The sequence below is a fragment of the Triplophysa rosa genome, linkage group LG13 (assembly GCF_024868665.1).
Source record: "Triplophysa rosa linkage group LG13, Trosa_1v2, whole genome shotgun sequence".
NCBI lineage: Eukaryota > Metazoa > Chordata > Actinopteri > Cypriniformes > Nemacheilidae > Triplophysa > Triplophysa rosa.
The window spans coordinates 14350762-14372959 of NC_079902.1; the positions used below are offsets into that span (position 1 = coordinate 14350762).

A 22198-nucleotide genomic window follows, 5' to 3' on the forward strand; every position below is an offset into this window, starting at 1 on the left:
TAAACGAAACTGTTGGATTATTATAGGCTACACTGCAAAATGATTTAAAGAAAAAAAAAAACATCCAAGCAAGCAATTCTGACTGACAACCATTTCAGTTCACGTCTCTCCTCCAAACTCCGCCCACAAAAGCTGACAGTTCTCTCAGAAGGTGCACTCGTGGCCGGGATGCACAGAACATACTTTGACAAGTTGTTTAGTACAGGGAACTGTGTGCTCGCACCCACTGTATGATGTCAAAGGATGTCGCGAGCGGCGGGGCTACTGTCAGACCTCCCGCTCCAGTCTGAAGTACACAAGTTACCGACCGGTAAAGACGCTTTCATTCAGAAATTTACTCCGGCGCGGCAAGCCCTGTTGAAAAAACCAGCATATGCTGGTTTGGTATGTTTTGATGCTGGTTTGCTGGTTTTTGCTGGTTTAAGATGTTCCTTAGCTGGTCATGTGCTGGTCCATAGCTGGTTTAAGATGGTCAAACCAGCATCAAAACATACCTAACGCAGCATATGCTTTTTTTTCAACAGGGAGTTCCATGCTGTGTCTTTATCTGACACTTAAAAATGCTCCACACACTGCCGACACATTTGCTGCATTAATAATCTCTCTGCGCTGGTTGCTGCTTGATCATATACGTCGTCATATTTGCTATTTTCGGCCGAATATTTTCGGTTGCAAAACATTCTGAAAGAGGCACATACTTGACTAAGGAAAAAAATGCTATAAAAACTTTAAGAGAGACCTTACATGGGTATTTAAACCACCAAATGTTGACATCTGTGCTATCAGTATGTTGAAAGCCATTGGTAAAAACTAGATTTTTTTTATGTATGGTATGGTTGACATTTGCACGGAAATGGCCATCTGTTGTTCCAGACAGAGTCAAAAGAAGGCACAAAAGGCCATTAAAGCATCTTTGTGAACGCATATCAAGTTTACGGTAAATCTTTACAAAATCACTACTAATTGCGTTCAGACACGACGCTAATTCGATTCCCTGCAGCTCATCTCCTAACATCGTGTTCATCTCAAATAAGAATACATTACGACCTCACATGCACCGACGTAGAGGAAAATCACTGGTATTAGAACAAACACAGGCAGCCAGTCCTCATCTGTGCTGGCCCACTCCAACCTCACTTCATGACAACAGCACCACGGCAATCAATGTCCCAACATCACTCCAGCTCACATTTCCTGCCTGGATCAATTAGGAGCATACGGTGTGTCACATGGTTCCTGTCTGTTCTTTCATCTGTTACTTTAAACAAAAGCATTTCTTTGCTTTGCAGTGTTTTTTCTTTCTAAGTCTAAACAATTAATTGATTGTCTGCTACCCAGAGAAGTGTAAGAAACCTTTCTCTGGCAGGAAAGAATTTCCTCCTAATGTAAAAATATTTTTTTTTACAATTTTAGGTGAGTTTTTTTTAGACATTTTTGAAAGATAAACTCTAGTGTGATCATTTAACATTTTACTGTATTCAGACTATAATTTGTAATAACACCTCTGGATTGCTATTAAGTTCATGAAACCCAAGATTTGAACTGAAGACCTTGCGGTTTCATCTTAAAAACATTGGATTAAGTTGGAGATGTTGGCCTGGTGGGCACGGCTTCAACATGTAGCACAAAACGCTCTTCCGGCGGCCTCAACACGAGGTTCTTTTCCGATCCAATTTCTTTCTCTTCACACTGTCCTCTCAATACTCCTTTATCCAATAAAGGCACAAAACATTTTGTAGGGCACCCCATAACTAACCTTACTAAAAAAACTTTATCTGTAAACCTACACTTCAGGTCTAACGCTGTACTACTTTAAGGAATAAAGTATAGTAGCTTATTTGTATTGTGTTCTTGGATTGACTGCTTGTATTTCCATCAAGTCAGTTTAGATAAAAGCATCTGCTAAATAAATAAAATGCAAATTAAACCCAGCTTGCTGAATATTTAAATTACATGAACCTACATTACCCTCATCACTTTTAAGTACACTCAAACCAAACACAAAACTGGACCCTTGCATCGCTTGCCAATTGGTCAACATGTTATGTGTCACATCTCAAATGTCACAAAAACAGCCTTCTTCCACCTTAGAAATGTTGCCAAATTGCGAAATAATTTATGTGTGGCTGACGCAGAGAAGCTTATTCATGCATTTGTGACCTCAAGACTTGACTACTGTAATGCACTGCTTAGTGGTTGTCCTGCAGCATCAATAAACAAACTACAGTTAGTTCAGAATGCAGCTGCCAGAGTTCTAACCAGGTCCAGAAAATACAATCACATAACCCCAATGTTATCAACCCTTCACTGGTTACCCATTAAGTATCGTATTGACTTTAAAGTTCTTTTAATGACTTATAAAGCCTTAAACGGTTTAGCCCCTACCTACATAACAGAGCTTCTACCACACTACAACCCATCACGCTCTCTAAGATCTCAAAACTCCAGACTTTTGATAACACCTAGAATAACTAAATCCACCAAAGGGGGTAGAGCTTTCTCATACGTAGCACCTAAACTCTGGAATAGCCTCCTCGATACTATTCGAGGGTCAGACACACTCTCCCAATTTAAATCTAGATTAAAGAAGCATCTTTTAAGCCAAGCATTCACTAACACATAGCTAATGAACAGCAGCTACGCTAATTATTCTCTTTCTGCCCTCACCTCGGGATGCCCATCCCGAGGTAGGGAGAGATTCCACCAGGCCCAGATGAACGTCATATGCCCATCCACAACTAGAGATTACGCCAGCTACATCGGAAAATCCCGTGCCATCCTCCTGCGAGAGCCTGCGGACTGACTGACCATCCCAGCTCCATCCAAGGCAATTCCATCACCACCCAAGAAAAAGGCGACCATCTGGCCGGCCCAGCTCAGACAATTCCACCCCCAACCGAGAGCAAAGACGGACTACCTGTCACATAAATGCTAAATTTACAATACTTGGTATTTAATGCTAAACTTACATCACAAGACAGCAGTTTGAAGTTATGGCTGCACTCAGTGACTTTGATTGGAGGTAGCTGGGTGGGTGTTGTAGGGAGTGGGGGGGCTTGTTGGTTGTGGTTCGGGGCGTTTCATTGTTGGGACTGTGTGGGTCTGGTCTGGTTGGTCTTGTTTTGTGGTCGATGTCGGACAACAGAGGAATAAAGTTAATTATGCCATTACTATTTTTCCCTGGTTGTTCCTCTGTTGTCTGCTGTTGATCACGGAATGGGACCGGGTTGGACCTGCACGGTTTCGGCGGGTGGGGCTTCCTGGGTCGCGGCTCGTGGGCTCTCCCTATTCTTCGTGGACGTTGCTCGGTGGCTTTGGTCGGGGTCACTGAGTGCAGCTATGACACGTCAGAGGAGATCTGGCCCTCCCGGCTGAGCCTGGTTTCTCCCGAGGTTTTTTTTCTCCATTATTCATCATTGGGGTTTGGGTTCCTCCCACAGCAGAGCAGTGCAGTGTTGGCTTGCTCACCAGGAGACTGCATTTATTTATTTATTCATTTATTTATTAGATATTATTTATTATAATAATCTTGCTTGGTCTATAAACACCATGCACTGTGCTGTGTTTTACCTTTCTGTGTTTTTCTAATTTGCTCCTGTAAAGCTGCTTTGGAACAATGCACATTGTGAAAAGCGCTATATAAATAAAATTGAATTGAATTGAATTGAATTATGGCCAGTGCCTGGGGTGAATCAAATTAGCCCTTATTTCGGGGTCGTTTACTGCCATTTGGGCTCGTTCAAGCATCATAAATCGCTACACGCTGGGAAACATGCAATGGGATGCTCATCATCACCAATATTCATCACCTCCCACTGGCAACATTTCTGCGTCAGGCTGATTCGGGGCTGATGACTTTTGAATGGACATTATTACCTCTTTGCATTTCTATTGGCAGGTGGTTTTCTGTCTCACTGCCCATTAGCTAAGTGTGGTTTATGTTGCCAGACCCCTAATGACAGCTGCAGCTGGTTAGGAAACAGAGAATTGAGTGGAGAAGGAAAACGGTGCACTCCCTGCGCTCCCTCCGTTTCTCTCGCTCTCTCTTTGTATGGGGTGAACTGAGAATGGGAGATTTTTTTGTGCTTGCCATATTGTTTAGACTGATGAGCCATGGCTAAGCCATTTGAGAGGCAGGAGGAGAGATAAACACAGAGGTCAGATGAATACATTGAGGTCTCCGGAGGAAATATAATCTTGAAACAGTCAAACAGGAAGTAATGAGCTGCTTGTTTATTTTCTGTGCGAGACAAATCCACTGAGCCTTACAGTGACTAAGTATGTTTTTCAATGACAAATTGCCTACTGCTCCATTTAAAAGTTATGTTTTGTTGTGAAGCTTAAGAATTGGCCAGTTAAAGGGATAGTTCACCCAAAAATGAAAATTCTGTCATGAATTACTCATCCTTAAAGGGACAGTTCACCAAAAAATGAAAATTCTCTCACCATTTACTCACCCTAAAGTTGTTCCAAACCTGTATACATTTCTTAGTTCTGTTGAACACAATGAAAGATATTTAAAGAATGTTAGCAATTTTCAGTTCTGGAACATCGTTCACTACCGTGGTAGAAAAAAAGCATTTTTTGTTCTGTTGATATTTTGAAGAATTTAAGAAATCAAACCGTTTTAGGGCTCCTTTGACTACCTTTTTCATTTTTATTGCTATGGTAGTCAATGATGTCCCAGAACTGTCGGACAAGGCAGAATTTTCATTTTTGGGTGAACTGTACCTTTAAGAAAGTTTAGCTATAATACATTTTATCAAAATACATTTGAAAAAAAATTGTTATACATAAATAGGAAATATATCTACATATTTGAAATAGTAAAAAATGACTGATTTAAATGGCCAAATAAAAAGCACTTTAACTCACCATCTTACATTCGTTGCTAATATACTGTTTTCCGGAGCATGGAACTGAAAGCATGATGTAAATTATGCAACTGTCAATTCCTCCCAGAGATTCAGCTGTAACCGTGAAAAACATCTGATACACAGCACACTTAAACGTGTAGGCGCATGTCACCGCGGTCAAAACTACTCCAGATATTAGGTTTGTCAAGCATATCGCGCTCGGGCACAGTTGAGAGCTCGACTTTCAGTAGCTTTTTCATGCTATCATATGGTGAAATTAAAAATTCAGCTATTCCAACGTTATATCCTAAGAGTTCAGAGACAGAGGAAGTGGGTGGGCTTTTTATGCAGTCTTTTAAGGAGAAATATTACCTTGCCAGATGCAACCGAGGCGAGAAGATGATAAAAGAACTTTGGATACGCAGTCACAGACTTACAAATGACAGAATGTCTCCTTTAGCTTCCGCGAGGTAGCATTTTCTGGAAATAGGGAGAATGGATGAACTAATGTCCTTGAGAACATATAAAAAATACAGAAAAAATACAGAGCGCAGTGTCTCTGTTCCAGCTCCTGACTGGATCACGATTGATGACCTCCACCGGGTTCACTGGCATTAATGACCAGTAGGTCAGACAGATGCCTCGGGTCAGTTCAACGCACTAGGTTAACAAGAACATCATGTTAACTGAAAAGTAGGACAATGAGGGATGGACACGTCTTCCCTCCTGAACTTATCAAAAATGGGGCTTGGAAACAAAACTTCATCTTTGTAATCAACAAGAAACCTTTACGACCTCAATAAACATTACAATAGTGCTATAAATATTGAGTAATGGCATAATTGATTTAAAGAGAATTCTAGTAATAAAGATTTCAAGCAATTTCTGAGCATCCTGTAACCTGAACAAGCAGAATATAAAAAGAAAACCAGGCTACAGAGAAAAACACACACACACCCGAATACTGGAAGACGATACCAGCCATCCCAAGGCAAGAATGATTATAGATACTGCACTTCCCTCAAGCCATTTAATACATCCAGGCGATATGGCAAAAACCAAATGATTCAGCAAAAATTACAAATACCAAGCACGGCTCGATGGAGTTTAATTCACTTAATGTGCGAGCAGAGTTGAAAATCAGCCGATATACACGACGTATATAAACACCGGGACCAGATATAAGTTTGCCAACCAATTGACAAACATAAGCTGGTGACAAACAGGCCACCTCACACACGCACTGGGACACAAGGACTGTCGAATACTTCGGTGCAGAGGAGGGTAAGAGACGGCATTACTGCAAACAAAGCAAGCCCGACCGGTGTCACTCATCCCCCACGTCACTTGCTTACTGAACAGAGTGCACAGCCATGAAGGGTTCACTTTGGGGGAGGTTAAGCAAGTACAGTTCGAAGGGTGTTTAGGGGACGGTTTTGTTTACCGAGTCACTGCGAGAGAATGAGCCACACAAACCTAATTGGTCCCGAAAGGGCACCTGAATATCCATAAGGCCTAGGACATACAATGTGTTACAGGGGAATCCAAAATGATAGACATAACAACTCTGTATACAACCTCAGAACAACAAAAGTAAGGTACAACAACATGCACAGCAGAGGAAATGACACGACGGTCATGTGAAACAGTCAAATATCACAGGAATTTACAGATTATATACTTGAGAGCACAAATCATACTGGATGCTTTTGAAAAACATTCTAGATTTTGACATTGTGTTATAACATTACAAATGTCGAAAGTTTATCCTGTGCAATATCTTTGTGAATTTGATACATGTGCAATGCTACCATGCTATGAAAGAGCCTTTTCTTTAAAAAAAAACAATTGAAGTTAAAACATTTAGGTAATAGTATGTTTTTATAGTGACATCTAAGATCTTAGAGTGATAGTCTACCCCAAAATGAAATTCTGTAATCATTTACTCACCCTCTTGTCATTTCAAACCTTTATGACTTTCTTTCGTCCACAGAACACAAAATAAGATATTTTGAAGAAAGTTGGTAAGTGAACAGCACCGGCCCCCATTTACTTCTATTGAATGGACACAAAACCAATGCAAGTGAATGGGGGCCAGTTAACAACACCATACAGGTTTGGAATGACAGGAGGGTGAGTAAATGATGAAAGAATGTTTATTTTTAGGTGAACTATCACTTAAATTGATGAAGCATATGACCATAATTGCACATTCACTGATTTCAGAACATTGAAACCATTTTGTTTGTTGAAGACAGGAAATCATTTTGTCATTCTTTCTTAATGACACTATACTGAAGGTTACACTGCATTACATACACCTTAAAAAAGAAGTTGCAGTTGTGTGTTCCTGTATCTGAATTGGTAAAGCACTGGACTACCAGTTAAGGCCATGGGTTCGAGCCACATAGGCGTTTTGGATAAAAGCCTCTGCCAAATGCATAAATATAATGTAGTGTAATGTAACACAAATACTAAAATAACAACACGTCTCGTCAGGACGCTTTGAAACACTGTACCGTTACCCAGTAAACCCAAACAGACTCACCCCCATTGACAGCAGCAGGTGCTATCACAATCCCCTTCGCCTCTGTTTTGGGTGAATTCTGCCCGTAACGCCCATCATTCTTCGTTACCATCTGTTGAGGATTGCCTTTATGGTCCAAAACGGTGGCGTTCACCGTGGCGCTATAATAATCCTCCTTGTTGACCATATTTTTGTCGGCACCGATAGACAGCGTACACCTGGGCGAGACGAAGGCGAGGAAGAAGGCAAGGAGACAGCTGCTGCATGACGCCGGTGCGGCCAGTCTCTTCAGCATCTTCGGCAATGTCTTATCTATTAATCTGCGATTCTTTCAACGATCACCTCTGCGTCTCGAGACACGACCCCTCATGTAAACATACTGTCTTCCCCTGAAGCCTCAATGTTCACGAGGAGAGCCATGCGTCGCCTCTCCCGTTTTTGCGCTGCCTACAAGAAAAGACAGACAGTCATAAGCATACCCAAAGCCCCCTCCCCACCCTTTTTAATGCACAAAGCAATGCATTGGGGATAACTGGGGTAAATGTGTGCACACCTTAAATTTGACTACGATTTTACGGCATTATTGACTTGGTAATGGCAACAGAGGATCTGTACAGTGCATTACAGGCTTTTGTGCATGCAACCGTGCGGCTACTTCAGAGAAAAACGTTCATGTCTACAGGTCTAACAACAAGTACGATGGCTTTTCATAGACAGTACAATGGCAATAAATGTATCGCTTCTGCTGTCGGCACCGCTTTGTTTGAGCAACCAGCCTTTACAGCTGCCGTGCAACACAATTACTTGACATTAAATTCATTACAACGATTACTTAAACCATACCTGCTTGGTCGCTTTTACTTGTATCGTATAAAATATCTCTTTGTTTTGATGTCTCACTTCGCCGTGCCTTGTTTGGCCATACGCAGACCGATGTGTTGCTGTTCTGGACGCGTTCACCCCCTTCTCGCCCAAAACTGAGCCTTATGCGTGTGCGCATGCGCGAAACAGCGCGTCTCTCAAACGGTGAGATCAGATTAGTGGGAGGGAAGGGGGCCACATCACCGTCTTATCAAAATGCGTGTACTCTTCCTTCCCATCTCTGGTCTTGATGACAGTTTTTATTAAACCAAATGTCCCATCAAAACCTTTGAACATCTGGCTGCATATGTACAGCCAAGAGAAATCTAGCTCTGTAAAGTTATTTACACTTTCCAGGCCTGTAAAATCTGGACCAGGGAGTATTAATAATTACAGGTGATATGATTGATCTCACTGTATATGAAAATTATTTCGGTTATTCATGAAGATACAATGTGTGTGCAATCGAATTTATGTGTGAAAAAAATTAGGCTGAATCTTTATATTGTACTATCTCACTAAACATTAATTATTATTGTGGTATTTATTACATAATTGTGGAGTAAAAAGGGACAAAAACAACTATTTGATTCAAAGAAACTGGTTTTCTTAATGAGTCACCACACTCTCTGGGACATATGTGTATCAACAATACTGTTGATACTGTTTTTGCGCCATCTCGTGGATGTGATATACTATACAATAGCTATAGAATAAAACAAATTGCACTTATTTAGCGTCATATTATTAATTGTGTCACCACCAGGCAACGAAAGTACACTGAATAAACATGGTGACTGAAGCTCTACACTGCTCAGATGTGTATCAGCAATACTCAATGGACTCTTGCGCCACCTCGTGGATGCCATATACAGTACACATACAGTAGCTACAGACAATAAAACTAACGAACATTAACAATACTTATTTGGCATTATCTCATCAGTTGTTGTTATTAATAATACAATTAATGTAGCATTTTTATTTCTTTATCCTTTACATTCATTCATTCGTTTGCTTAAGTGGTGAAGATTTAATGCCTGAATATTTACTTTTTAAGAAATTGTTTTGCCATTTTTGTGGAACAATCATGAAGAACACCATTTAGAAAAGTAAAGCCTAAACATACCTGAATAATATTTCTGGCCAGCTTGCTTGATTGCAAAAAAAAATGGAACATTATAATCCTTTTTATCTAGAAAAACCAGTCAGTAATGTAATTAATTAGCATATGACTGAATTTTTGAACTTATGAACTTATTGTGCAATCTTCTTTCAAGTGCTCAGTAAAAACACTGTAGATTTTCCAAAATTACAAATAAACAAACAAATAAAACTCAAAAAGTGTCAAATAGTTAGTGGCATTTAAATATTATTCTGAAATAGGCTATATATAGCAAAAAGGCACGAAAAGTCATGTGTTACAGTGCTCTTACAATCGGTGGGGTGTTTTTAGTTAATGCAATCTTTCACTTTGAAATAAACACAAGGAACTTAAAACATTTGGAACAAAATCATTCTTTTATTATTAATAATTATGAAATATAAAATTAAGTTATTAGATTTATTTAATTTGAACAAACAGCTCCAGAATACCAAATAATTTTTCATTTCCTCTCTATAAACACATATCTCTTCCTGTTTGGTGCTTGTGTGGTTATAATTGTGACATTTCAGACAATACTTACTCTGTTAACATTGCTTGCTAAATGGAAAGTTTTTTTTTTCAATTCTTTAAATCTTGTTTACAAGCATGTAGACAGATGAAAACAAGCCACAGTGACAGTGAGGTAGCAGCTTACTTCCTCAGATACACATAGAGAGGAACAGAAAGAAGAGCTTCATTCACTGGTCTGTGCTCATTAGGAGGTCAGGACAGAAAACCACACGACAGGCAAAAGGATTATAAATAAACTTTTTGTTTTAACCTGAGTGTACCTTTTTTAAGACAGGGACTAAACAAATACAAGAAACTGCATTTACAGACTAAAAAACACATTTACAACAAGTTAAGACGGGTTTTTTACAGTCATTTATAGTTTTTAGTTATTGTATTCAACTCCACGACAATGCTTGTCATTTCTCGAGGGGTCTTTCTTTACCTACTCTTCATTGTTCTCATTCGCATCTCTTCAGCTTCAGAGGAGAAAAACTCCATCCCTGGAAGTAAGTTTTTTTTTTGTATTATATTATTAGGTTGACACCTACCTTCTGTCTCGATTGTACATGACGATGATAATGAGAACAGTTTCAGCATTGCTAAAATAAAAGATAAACTTGTCTTCTCCAATGTACTTTTTAAACGGAGGATATGAGTGTAAATATAAACTGTGAGACTAATATGTGTGTGGGAGGAGGGGGGGGGGTATGGGCACACTGCAACATGCAGGGACATGAGATGGGGCCTGAACACATCTAGAGATCTACCACATTTAGAACTGTGAGACTGTGTATTATTCTAGGTACTGGAGGCTTAACACGTCATTTTCCGATAATGCTTTAAAGTAAGATTGTAATGTGTTAGTAAATGCATTAGCTATGAACTAACAAGGAACAACACTTCTACAGCACTTATTAATCTTAGTTCATGTTCAGTTCAGCATTTACAAATGCATTTTTATAATCAAATGTTGTGACTGTTAACATTAGTTAATGCAGCACCATGCACTAACATGAATAACTGTTTTGACATTAACAAGAATGAATAAATGCTGAAATCCATATTGCTCATTTTTAGTTTGTGCTAGTTAATGAATTAGCAAATGCAACCTTATTGTAAAGCGTTTATCTAAGAATAACATCCTTGCAAGGGAAATTTTATCAAAGCAAAAATGAGCTTTCGGATCTCTTGATAGCTTTTTCTTTATCGAATGATTTCATGATTCATAAAGTAAGGCCATAAAGCAATTTAAACAATTATCATTTAATAAAAGGAGCATATTTCTCTCTCTCTCAGGGGGCCGGGTCCTTGCGCTGGATAATAATACAATATCGGATGAGCAAAAGGAGCAGATACAAAGCAATGCCATTGTACTAATGGTTCCTCTCCTCGGTCTCCTGTCCTTCCTTATTGGGCTTCCCGCCAACTCGCTTGCCTTGTGGGTGCTGCTTTTCCGAACCAAGAAGCTCCCTTCCACCATACTGCTGATCAACCTCACCACCTGTGATCTTCTGTTTCTTCTGGTGTTCCCTTTTCGCATTGTCTATCACTTCCAAGGCAACGACTGGACTTTCGGGGAACCTTTCTGTCGTATTGTGATTGCACTCTTCTATGGAAACATGTATGGTTCAGTGGTGTGTCTGGCTCTTATCGCTGTGGATCGCTACGTTGCTCTAGTTCACCCTTTCGGTGCCAAGACATTTCGTAGTAACAAGAATTCATGGTGTATGAGCACATTGGTTTGGATAGCGGTTGCAGCGGCAGCTGTGCCCTTGTTAGCCTCCAAACAATCTTATGAGATAAAGAATCATTCTATAACAACCTGCCATGATGCACTGCCCCCAGACGAGCAGGAAAAGTACTTCATGCCTTATTTCGTTACGCTTTTTTCCATCTGCTTCCTGCTTCCGTTGCTGGTAGTGGTGTTCAGTTATGGTTCTGTCTTACGCACCCTTAAGGCTGAAGGGCAGCGTTTTGCTCACGCTGTGAGAGTGACCGTGCTCATGTTAATGGTTTTTGTGGTTTGCTTTTTGCCAAGCAACGTTTTATTGCTGTTGCATTACTCAAAATCAAATTTTGTCCAGAATGATCTTTATGTTCCATATCTGATCAGTTTGTCACTCAGCACTTTTAACAGCTGCATTGATCCCTTCATTTTTTACTACGTGTCAAAGGATTTCAGGAAGAGGCTGTGTGAGGTTCTGAGTCGTTACCGATCCGATTCTGAGCCCTCTTCAGATACATCTAGGTCAAAGACTACACTCGTATCAAATTTAAGCAAGACCGAAGGACCTCTTAATAGAGGTACGGCAGTCTGAAGACTTTAGATTCAAGACATACTGTAAATATTCTAGGGGTCCCTGAAGGAAGAATACAATCTATGTCCGTCCAATAAATAATAATAATAAAAAGAAGAATGATAATATTATTATAAAACATGGCTTACATTGACTTTACTGTGACATTACATTGGCTTTCAACATTTTACAAATGCTGTTTTACTAGACGGCTCTTTGTGGTCAGGGTCAAATGAAGGGTGTTAGGACAGGATTGAATCTTCTGCACGATCTGTTTGCATGATAAAAAACATTAGAATTGATTTAGAGCATTTTTAATGTTCAGAATTGCTTATTTTGTACATTTGCTCTTAGACTCTCACTGTATTTTTATTTCAGCGTCTGTTGTTTTACTGGACTATCAGTTTTGGGGTATCTATAAAATGATAACTGAATACATTTATTAGATTTAAACTATGGAATGTAAAATGTTCATTTCACCAATGTAAGTACTGAAACAGTTTACTGTACACGTACATATTGTTCTAATAAAGCTTGGTTTTTGGCTTTATAATCCATTGAATATCAAGGCTGTGTTAATAAATTTAGGCTTGAACATATAGAAAATAATGAATTTATTTTGTGTTTGTATGTCTGAAGTAGGAAGTGCCAAGTCATAACCACAAATAGTTATTATGGTAGAAACGAGTGGTTCTCAGTTCCGGTCATGGGGCCTGACAGCACTGCACATTTTGTCTCTCTTATCTGGCATGCCCAGATCACGGATCTCTCTGCAAATGATGTTTGAACTGGGTGTCTTAAAGCATCCAAAATACATTCCTAACATTCCTGCAGGTCCCCAGGACTTGAATTGAAAACAAGATGTATTTCAACAACAGACATGCTTTAAGAAAATATGTGAACGACAGCCCCCTTCAGACTGGGCTCTCCTGTTTTTGCCAAGTTGATATCCTTAAGACAACATTTAAATCAACCAATCAGATTTCAGAAATAAGTTTACAATTTATTTTAAATTTAATCTTCCAAGCAGGATTAGGTGCTTCTAGACCATTGTTTTTCACTAATCATTTCACTCTGATTTTAGGGATAAGTTATGCTTAGGGTTGGGGTTTGGTGTGGGTTTAGGTTTTATTTATAAAAATGTTGTCCTTAGGTTAACAAAATATGTTGCCCTGAGGACATCAACACTTGGCAAAATCAGGTCGAGCCTTCAGACTGATTACTGTTTACTGACTGAGCCTGGTCCTGTACTTCTGTTATTTTAAATGCACTGCTTTTAATACTATTTCTTTTTATTTCTTATTTGTAAACAATGTTAACGTTTTCTTATGTTGTACATTTTTGTATATTTTTCATGGTTTTTAAAGCACCTTTATCTCCATAAAGCTCGCTGTGTATGAAATGTGCTCTGTAAAATAAAAATTCAAAATGCACTTAATTTTTGATTCTCTAATAGCATACTACAAGTATGCTGCTATTTTTTGTTCATGTTCAATTTCACACACCCGTTACCCATGGCCAAACACAAAACATGACACTCATTGACCTAATTTAAAAGTGAGACATAATATGAAGAAATATTTTCAGATTGATTTTACATTGGGAAAGCTAAGGTTTGACTAGAAGGTTATCACTCTGCCTGAACACGTTTGAACTCCATTTAGTTCAATATACTGTATTAATAATACTGGCCTCCAGTGGACTATTTAAACCCACACACCTTGTTGAACAGAAATAGGCTAATGCGTTGGATATCTAACATGTTTTGGTAACTATTAAAACACTTTTTTTACCCACATGTTAAATGTTCCAGATATCGCAAATGTTTTCCTGACATTTGAAATCAAATACAACAAAGACAGAAATATACCACTAGAAATGTTTTGCAAGTGATGTCAATGACGTCCACGATAGACATGTTATTAGCCCACCTATTATATTTATGTGTACACACAAAGACACACACAAAATACATTTTTAACCCTTACAGATTTGTCCCTATTTTAATTTGATTATTATTTAGTATTATTTATACTATTTAAAATTTTGCTGTATTTGTTTGGACATTTAAAAAAAATTGTATAGCAGACATTTAAGACAAGATGATCGTATGTTTGGTTTATAGCACATATTTATCTCAGCTATCTTGAATGACACAGTCCTTTGATTTCATTCTTACTCCTGCTCTTCTTGGGTCAGAGCCTCTTTAACTATATGTTCTGCATTCTTTCCTGTCACTGGTGAAAGCAGCAGAAACACAGAAGTGGGGTTAACAAAACACTTAACTGTTAAACTGATTTTGTGATTTCCCTGCAATCAGTCTGCAATAATTCAATATGCATTTGTGTTGAAACCAGAATTTCCACAGATCGCACTCAACACATAAAAACTCACAGTTTAGTGCACAAAACAGACAAAGGACGGCACGGAATATGTTTCTGAAAACACAAGTTTATTATGTTCTACTGAACCATGAGGCTCTACATTCTTCATGGTGTTCTTGTGTTGGTATAACGTTTTTTTTTACGAGCAAGAAGAGTAGCCTCTACAATGTTTATTTGCAGTAATTTATCATTTTAACCTTTAATATAATGTGTCAACTAATAATACACATCATAATAATTGATGGATAAACATGCTGAACTAAAGCACAATTTGCAACGTTTTAACCCTGAATACGTTATTCTGTAAATCTGTATATTAAAGGGATAGGTTATCCAAAAAATGAAGATTCTGTCATCATTTACTCACCCTCAGGTTGTTTCAAACCTGTATACATTTCTTTGTTTCAATAAACACAGAGAAATATATTTAGAAGAATGTTAGCAATTTTCAGTTCTGGGACATCATCCACTACCATAGTAGGAAAAAAATATTGTATTTTTTTTGTTCTGTTGAACACATAATGAGATATTTTGAAGAATTTAGGAAAACAAAGAGTTCTCGGTCACCTTTGACTATACCATTCAATTCTTCCTATGGTAGTCAATGATGTCCCGGAACTGAAAATGACTAACATTCTTCCAAATATCTTTCTTTTTTTATACAGGTATGAAATTACATGAGCATAAGTAAATGATGACAGAATTTTCATTTTTGGATGAACTATCCCTTTAAAGATGCTGAACCTATGAACTTTATTGTTTACAAACTAAATTAATTCAAATTTAAGATTATAATGATAATGATAATAATAAACTTACAAAAAAAGATTGTGTAAACATGAATATAGTTTGTTGTGTGTCATTATAAAACTGCAAAAACATGGTATAAATTAATCTCTTTTCCAATGCTTCAGTACGGCCTCAGTGTTGATGCTACTAAAGGTATGACATGTTTCAAGACACAAAACGCCTGACAAATTAAACAAAATGTTAATTGTTTTCATGTAGGCTATATACTATGGTGTTTATATACACTGTCACAGGAGAAATTAAGAGACCATTCCAAATTTTCATTTAATCAGCATTTCTAGATGTCGCATATTGTGGCCATTTCTGTCAAGTGTCTGTTGAATTTCAGCAAAATCAAACCTCAGTGACATAAAGTCATCCAAGAGCAATGTGAAACACTGACAGCATGACAAATCGAGGCTATCACATAAAAAATGTTTTTAACTTTTCTTAAATACATGTGCAAATACAAAAGTGAATATGAACTTGTTTTTAGTATTTGACGTCTGAAAAAATACAGAGCATCTATTCTGTTATTTTTACTTGTTTCTCCAGTTTTCATTTTCTGCAAATCAATGCAAATTGAAAGCAATCTTTTTATTTAAAAATTTGGGAGAAATATTAGTTCACAGAATAAAACAAAAGTAATCATTTTACACATACCTATAAACAGTAAATTCAGAAAAACTGAAAATGATCTTTGATATGGTCTCTTTTTTTCGAAGCTTTATATACATACGGTATATATAATACCATATAATACAATAATAATATATATACATATGTTTTACAGTAAGATTCAGCTCTCAGAGTCCGAGTGTTTTTGACACCTGTGAAGTTGTGCCATCACAGTTTATACATCATTTTAGGCAGATGACAGAACTAAATAGAAGTTTGAGGAGGTATAGTAAATTATTCTGCTGAATGTATGCTCTCACGAACAGGCATGTTTCATTTTATTATGTTCATATTCTGCACATTATGCATTTTGTTTAAGTACATAAATGAGCAGGAGAGATTTGTATACTCTCTGAATTTTGTTGAAACAAATCATTGACTGCACACTATGCGCACCTTTTCCTACATAGTCTTTTAGGATCAACATTTTTTGTTAGTCCTGCGACATTATTAAAGAAACCTAATCCTAACTTAAACCCTACCCATAACCGTAATTTACAGGTTTTGTGCCCAGTACATTTTCACCTACAGTTGTTCTTCTGCTGAATCTATATTGTGGAAAACAGCACAGCAGACCGAGGAAAAAACATCCTCATATTTCAAAAACAGTGCAAATGACTTCCCACTAACGAGAGATGGGTAAATGGAGTGCTTATCCTCATAAACAATATCATGTTACCATATTTAGCAAAAATTAGATTGCAGTTCAGTGCTACCAGAGTTATCCACAAGAGGGCAGCAGAGTGCTTAAAAAGCGTATTAGGTATTTTAAAAAGGTGCTTTGACAAAACAGTATTTAATCATTTAAAAAGTAATTTTTCAATATCCTGAAAAACTCTTTAAACCTTTACAGGTATAAATTTATTACTAAAATGTTTTACCAATTGTTTTGCTTTTCTGAAGCTCAAGTGGTAAGAGCCATGCGTTAACAACGCAAGGTTGTGGTTTCGATCCCAGGGATTGCACATGCCTATGTATAAATGTATAGGATAAAGCAATGTAAGTCGCTTTGGATAAAAGCGTCTGCCAAATGCGTAAATGTACCAAGTGATATCAATGACGTCCATGACAGACGGGTCATTAGCTCACCTATCAGGTTACATTAACGTTTACACACAGAAAATACATTCCTAACCCTTATTTGCCCCTATATTACTTTTTACAAGATGAGTGTAGCCTAGCACATATTTATCTCAGCTATCTTGAATGACACAACAATTAAACGGTCCTTTGATTTCATTCTTCCTTCTGCTCTTGGGTCAGAGCCTCTTAACTGCATGTTCTGCATTCTTTCCTGTCACTGGTTTCCCTGCAATCAGTCTGCAATAATTCAACATGCATTCGTGTTGAAACCAGAATTTCCAAAGACCACACTGAACATATAAAAACTCACAGTTTAGTGAACAAAACAGACAGAGGACGACAGAAGACAAAGACTTTCTGAAAACACAAGTCTATACCGAACCATGAGGCTCTACATTATTTATGGTGTTCTGGTTTTGGCTGGTGAGAACTTTAGTTTTTTTTTTAAGCCAAATGGGTAGCAAAAAGGTGTATATTTTATTTATTTATTCATTTATTTATTAGATATTAATTATTATAATGATCTTGCTTGGTCTATAAACACCATGCACTGTGCTGTGTTTTACCTTTCTTTTTTTTCCTATTTGCTCCTGTAAAGCTGCTTTGGAACAATGCACATTGTGAAAAGCGCTATATAAATAAAACTGAATTGAATTGAATTGAATAGAATATATTTGCGGTAATTTATCATTTTAACCTTGTCACATTTGTCAAAAGTAGTCACGGACATCATAATAGTGCAAAAATTGGAGTGCATTTGCATGACAATAGACAAACATTTCAAACTGAAGCACCCTTTGTATAGCGCTTTTACCCTTATTCTGTAAAACTGTATATTTATCTAAAGATGTTGAACCTGCTGGAAAAGCGAATTTTGACAATGCATTTTATTGTAATATCTAATATTTAGTAGAACCTACATTTTTGTTTTAGGTTTTCAACCGTTAAAATTGAAATATACTTAAAATAATAGTAATAATAATAATAATGATGATTATTGTTATTATTAAATAAAATTATTATTATTATTATTACAATTATTATTATGTTCTTTATTGTTTACAAATGAAATTGAGTCAAATTAAAATATGATTATTATGATGTTATAAACAAACATTGAGTGTAAATATGAATAGAGTTTGTTGTCTGTCATTATGAAACAACAACAAAAAATCGTATGATTACATGGTTAATGTCTATTTCTTCTCCAGTGCTTCAGTACAGCCCAAGTGTTGATGCTACTAAAGGTATGACAAATCAAGACACAAATGGGCAGAAAAATCACATAAAATGTTAATTGTATGTTTATACAATGTATGTTTGTGTGTGTGTGTATATATATATATATATATATATATATATATATATATGATGTATGATATATGATTCATACATTAATTTTTACAGTGAAATTCGGCCCCCTCTGCAGTGGCAACCCAAATAACAATAAAAGAGGATGTGATACTAAAGGCTGTGGAAACTTTGGAGCCACCCGGAAGGGCAAGTGAGTTTGAACACCCTTATTTCTAATTACTTTGTCTCTACTCCCTTCTTTTCTCCTCTCAATGACCCAGACAAAATTCAATAGCCGAAATAAAAGTACAAAGATCATAATAATATCTGCGGTTATTATTTGTGGAATATTAAGTGTATGTGTGTTTGTGTGTCCCACAGAGATGGTGTCAAACGAAAACACAAGGGTCTTGACATTGTGTGTAATGATGGATCTACCATTTATGCACCATTTGATGTAAAGTTAAATGGCAAAGCTGTTCCATACAAAATAAACAATGCTATCAATGATGGCATAAAACTGAATGGAGAAGGTTTGTATTGTGAAAAAATCTTTAGCATGGGAAGCAATGCAGCAGCGGTACTTGTGATTGCTCTGTGAAGTGCTTGCAAAATCATAATCTCACAATAATCTCATATTTCACTGTTTGTTCTCTTCACCAGGACTTTGCTTCAAGCTCTTCTATGTTAAGCCAGACAAGTACTCTGGGAGTCTGAAGAAAGGCCAGAAGATCGGAACTCTGCTCCCAATGCAGAAGGTTTATCCTGGAATCACCTCCCATGTTCATGTGCAGATGTGTGACGAATCAGATCCCACCAAATACTTCTAATACTTCTAGCCACTTGTAATCCTTACATCGCTCAGGGTCTCTTTGAGACTTTTCTCAATTAAAATCATGCTTAAAATAAATACATTAATAAACATTAAACATTTATTTTGCTATTTCTTTTCCAAACATGTGTCTACAAATGAGTGGTTGTTTTAAAAGAACCATCTGCCCTAAAAGGAAATAGACTTAGCTATTATACTGCATATTTAAACTCTAGGTCATTCCAAAATGGCTAAAAAATCTTTTCTTGCTAATATATCTGAGACAGTACTTTCCTTTGGAACTATAATGTCTTTTAAATGAACTATTGAGACCAAGTTAATGTGCCTCAACTTCAGTAGTCCCTTAGCAATTTCAGTAGTTTTGTACTAAGATGTTGTTAAAATTGATATGTTCAATGCAGTTGTTTTAAAAGAAAGAAAAAAGATACATTTCTAGATTCAACACCATTTGTTCTTCAGACATTCCTCTTTAAAATAAATGAAATACCAGATTTTTGAAAGATGACCCACATTTGGTTTTTGATGACTGAAAATGTGTGCATTTTAACAGTTTTCTCATTAAGCCACATTTAGATCCTCATATCTCTAGAACTACACATTATAGGGCTTTAAAAATGTAGTTCCCAAAAGACAAGTTGGTCAAGAACAAGAATCTTGTCAGGAATATGCAAGACAGGACCCAGGCGCAGACAGCAAGGGGTTAAATAAAAGAACTTTTATTAAATAATAATAAAACAAAAACCCACGATGGGGAAAAACAGTGCAAATCAAAACCAGGAAACAGTCTAAGATACTTCCCGTAGCAGGGAGACAAAACAAACCAGGCAGAATGGTAATCCAAATAATAAATCCACAAACACAAAGAACAAGATAATAATGGGAGGGGAGGAGGGGGAATGGGCTGAACAAAACTGGGAGTATTAGGCATGGGTGGGACGGGGGGTGGAGTTTTGGGCGTGGCAGGGGCTCGCTTCTGAGAGCGGTGAGGTGTGGGAGAGGCAGGACGGGAAGGGCCTGACCTTGCTGGGGAAACGGGGCAATAACGACTGGACTGCCGGCTGGACAGGGCTAGGCGCGGGCTGGAAGGCCGACTGGGCATGGCTGGGAACCGGCTGGATAGCCGGCTGGACATGGCTGGGAACCGGCTGGATAGCCTGCTGGACATGGCTGGGAACCGGCTGTGAGGCTGGTGGGACAAGGCTTGGCGCCGGAGTCACTGGCTGGATCACCGGCTGGGGTGCCGGCGGGAACATCGGACTGGACGCCGGACTGGACGTCAGCTGCACCGGACTGGACGCCGGCTGCACTGGACTGGACGCTGGCTTGGACGCTGGCTGCACCGGACTGGACGCCGGCTGCACCGGACTGGACGCCAGCTGCACCGGACTGGACGCCGGCTGCACTGGACTGGACGCTGGCTTGGACGCTGGCTGCACCGGACTGGACGCCGGCTGCACTGGACTGGACGCCGGCTGCACCGGACTGGACGCCGTCTCGGACGCTGGCTGCACCGGACCCCGCGCCCCTCTCCACTGCCTCTTTTTCTTGAGCCGGACCACTCGCCTGGTGGTCGGCTGCAAGAAGGAGGTGAAGGGTGCGGCTGGCTCCGGCTGGGATCCCTCCGACGAGGACTCCCAGGACTCTCTCCTCCCCCGCTTGCCCCGAACACCGGTAGAGGGAGGAGGAGCAGCGGAGTCTGTGGAGGCCGGTGCGGACGTCCCCAGGGAGGCAACTGTCAGAACACGATCCTCCGGGATGGTTGCAAGCCCCGCGGAGGAATCCGCCATGGAAGGGGCCCTGGACTTCTCACGGTCCATCGCGAACTGGAGCTGGTCCACAAAGCCCAGGGGCTTCAGCCTGCGCATCTCGGCGGGCCTCAGGGGTTCGTCGAGGCAGCTGTTGAAAATCACCTTGAGTTCGGCCTCGTTGAACCCCGAGTAGCGCGCCGCCGACAGGAAGTCCATGGCAAAGTCTTTCAGGTCTGCTCCTCTCTGCCCGAGCCCGAACAGGAGGTGGGCATGGCGACTTCTAAGTGCCAAAGCGGCTTGGCCGTTGCTGTCTGCTGGGTCCTCTTGGGTCGGTTCATTCTGTCAGGAATGTGCAAGACAGGACCCAGGCGCAGACAGCAAGGGGTTAAATAAAATAACTTTTATTAAATAATAATAAAACAAAAACCCACGATGGGGAAAAACAGTGCAAATCAAAACCAGGAAACAAACTAAGATACTTCCCGTAGCAGGGAGACAAAACAAACCAGGCAGAACGGTAATCCAAATAATAAATCCACAAACACAAAGAACACGATAAATGGGAACAGGATAATCCACAAACGTTCAAGGAGTGAAACACGGAGCAGGATATGACATGACAAGAACGACAATGAACCGACACAGGACTAGGAATACACAGGGTTTATAAGGGGGAACACTAACAAGGGTTGATGAAGCAGGGAGGGTGACGGGCAGGTGACGGGCAGGTGACGGGGATCAACACTAACGGGGAGATTACCGGGAAACAAGGGGGCGGGGACAAGGCAAGAGACAGGAGGACACGCGGCGCAATGTCAACACAACCTGCCACGTGTCTCCACACAAGACATTATACACACACATAAGACATGGTACTGTCACGACCCTGTCCACGAGGCTCGAAAACTCCGGACAGGATCCTGACAAATCTAAAAGGACATTAAGGTATCTCTAACGGTTCTGGAGTTAGAGGCCTGGATATTTTGTAAAAAGAACACAAAAATGCCCTTTCTTCATTTTTGAACTGTCACCATTAGCATAAAATGCATACAATTAACAGATTTACTAACAGATATACTGGTCTTTGTATATTTCTCGTCTCATTTTTTACCCCCTCTAATATGGCTCCAAATTTAGAGTGAACATTGTCATTTTTACCTCCTTCTACAAATGAATTGATTACTTAATAC

General features: G+C 38.9%; 3 protein-coding genes across 4 annotated transcripts in view; 2 read left to right on the forward strand and 1 right to left on the reverse strand.

The window, feature by feature from the left end:
* rnf130 (ring finger protein 130) overlaps positions 1–8369 on the reverse strand; it is a 49314-nt gene extending 40945 nt beyond the window's left edge. Inside the window, exons 1-2 of one of the 2 annotated variants that reach the window (XM_057349608.1) lie at positions 8227–8369; positions 7405–7830 (exon numbers count right to left, since the gene is read on the reverse strand). In XM_057349608.1, the coding sequence (XP_057205591.1) occupies positions 7405–7678 (274 nt within the window). In that variant the 5' untranslated portion in view covers positions 7679–7830; positions 8227–8369. The remainder of the gene's footprint in view (positions 1–7404; positions 7831–8226) is intronic. The other variant, XM_057349607.1, reaches the window with a different exon arrangement.
* Positions 8370–9975: 1606 nt separating this feature from the next.
* si:ch211-132p1.2 (proteinase-activated receptor 4) lies at positions 9976–14321 on the forward strand. The gene is made up of 2 exons (XM_057349667.1): positions 9976–10410; positions 11201–14321. The coding sequence occupies exons 1-2, from the start codon at positions 10314–10316 to the stop codon at positions 12220–12222; spliced, it is 1119 nt and encodes a 372-aa protein (XP_057205650.1). The 5' UTR covers positions 9976–10313; the 3' UTR covers positions 12223–14321.
* A 3108-nt stretch (positions 14322–17429) lies between these two features.
* Positions 17430–19745, forward strand: LOC130563868 (leukocyte cell-derived chemotaxin-2-like). The gene is made up of 5 exons (XM_057349657.1): positions 17430–17558; positions 18347–18382; positions 18543–18639; positions 18810–18961; positions 19092–19745. The coding sequence occupies exons 1-5, from the start codon at positions 17519–17521 to the stop codon at positions 19256–19258; spliced, it is 492 nt and encodes a 163-aa protein (XP_057205640.1). The 5' UTR covers positions 17430–17518; the 3' UTR covers positions 19259–19745.
* Positions 19746–22198: the final 2453 nt, after the last annotated feature.

Excerpts from the sequence above, each read along its gene's own strand:
- si:ch211-132p1.2 (XM_057349667.1), top strand. The coding sequence starts at position 10,314 with ATGCTTGTCATTTCTCGAGGGGTCTTTCTTTACCTACTCTTCATTGTT. Across the intron at positions 10,411-11,200 it reads GAAAAACTCCATCCCTGGAA|GGGGCCGGGTCCTTGCGCTG; the intron begins GTAAGTTTTTTT and ends TCTCTCTCTCAG.
- LOC130563868 (XM_057349657.1), top strand. The coding sequence starts at position 17,519 with ATGAGGCTCTACATTATTTATGGTGTTCTGGTTTTGGCTG. Across the intron at positions 18,640-18,809 it reads GGAGCCACCCGGAAGGGCAA|AGATGGTGTCAAACGAAAAC; the intron begins GTGAGTTTGAAC and ends TGTGTCCCACAG. Across the intron at positions 18,962-19,091 it reads CATAAAACTGAATGGAGAAG|GACTTTGCTTCAAGCTCTTC; the intron begins GTTTGTATTGTG and ends TCTCTTCACCAG.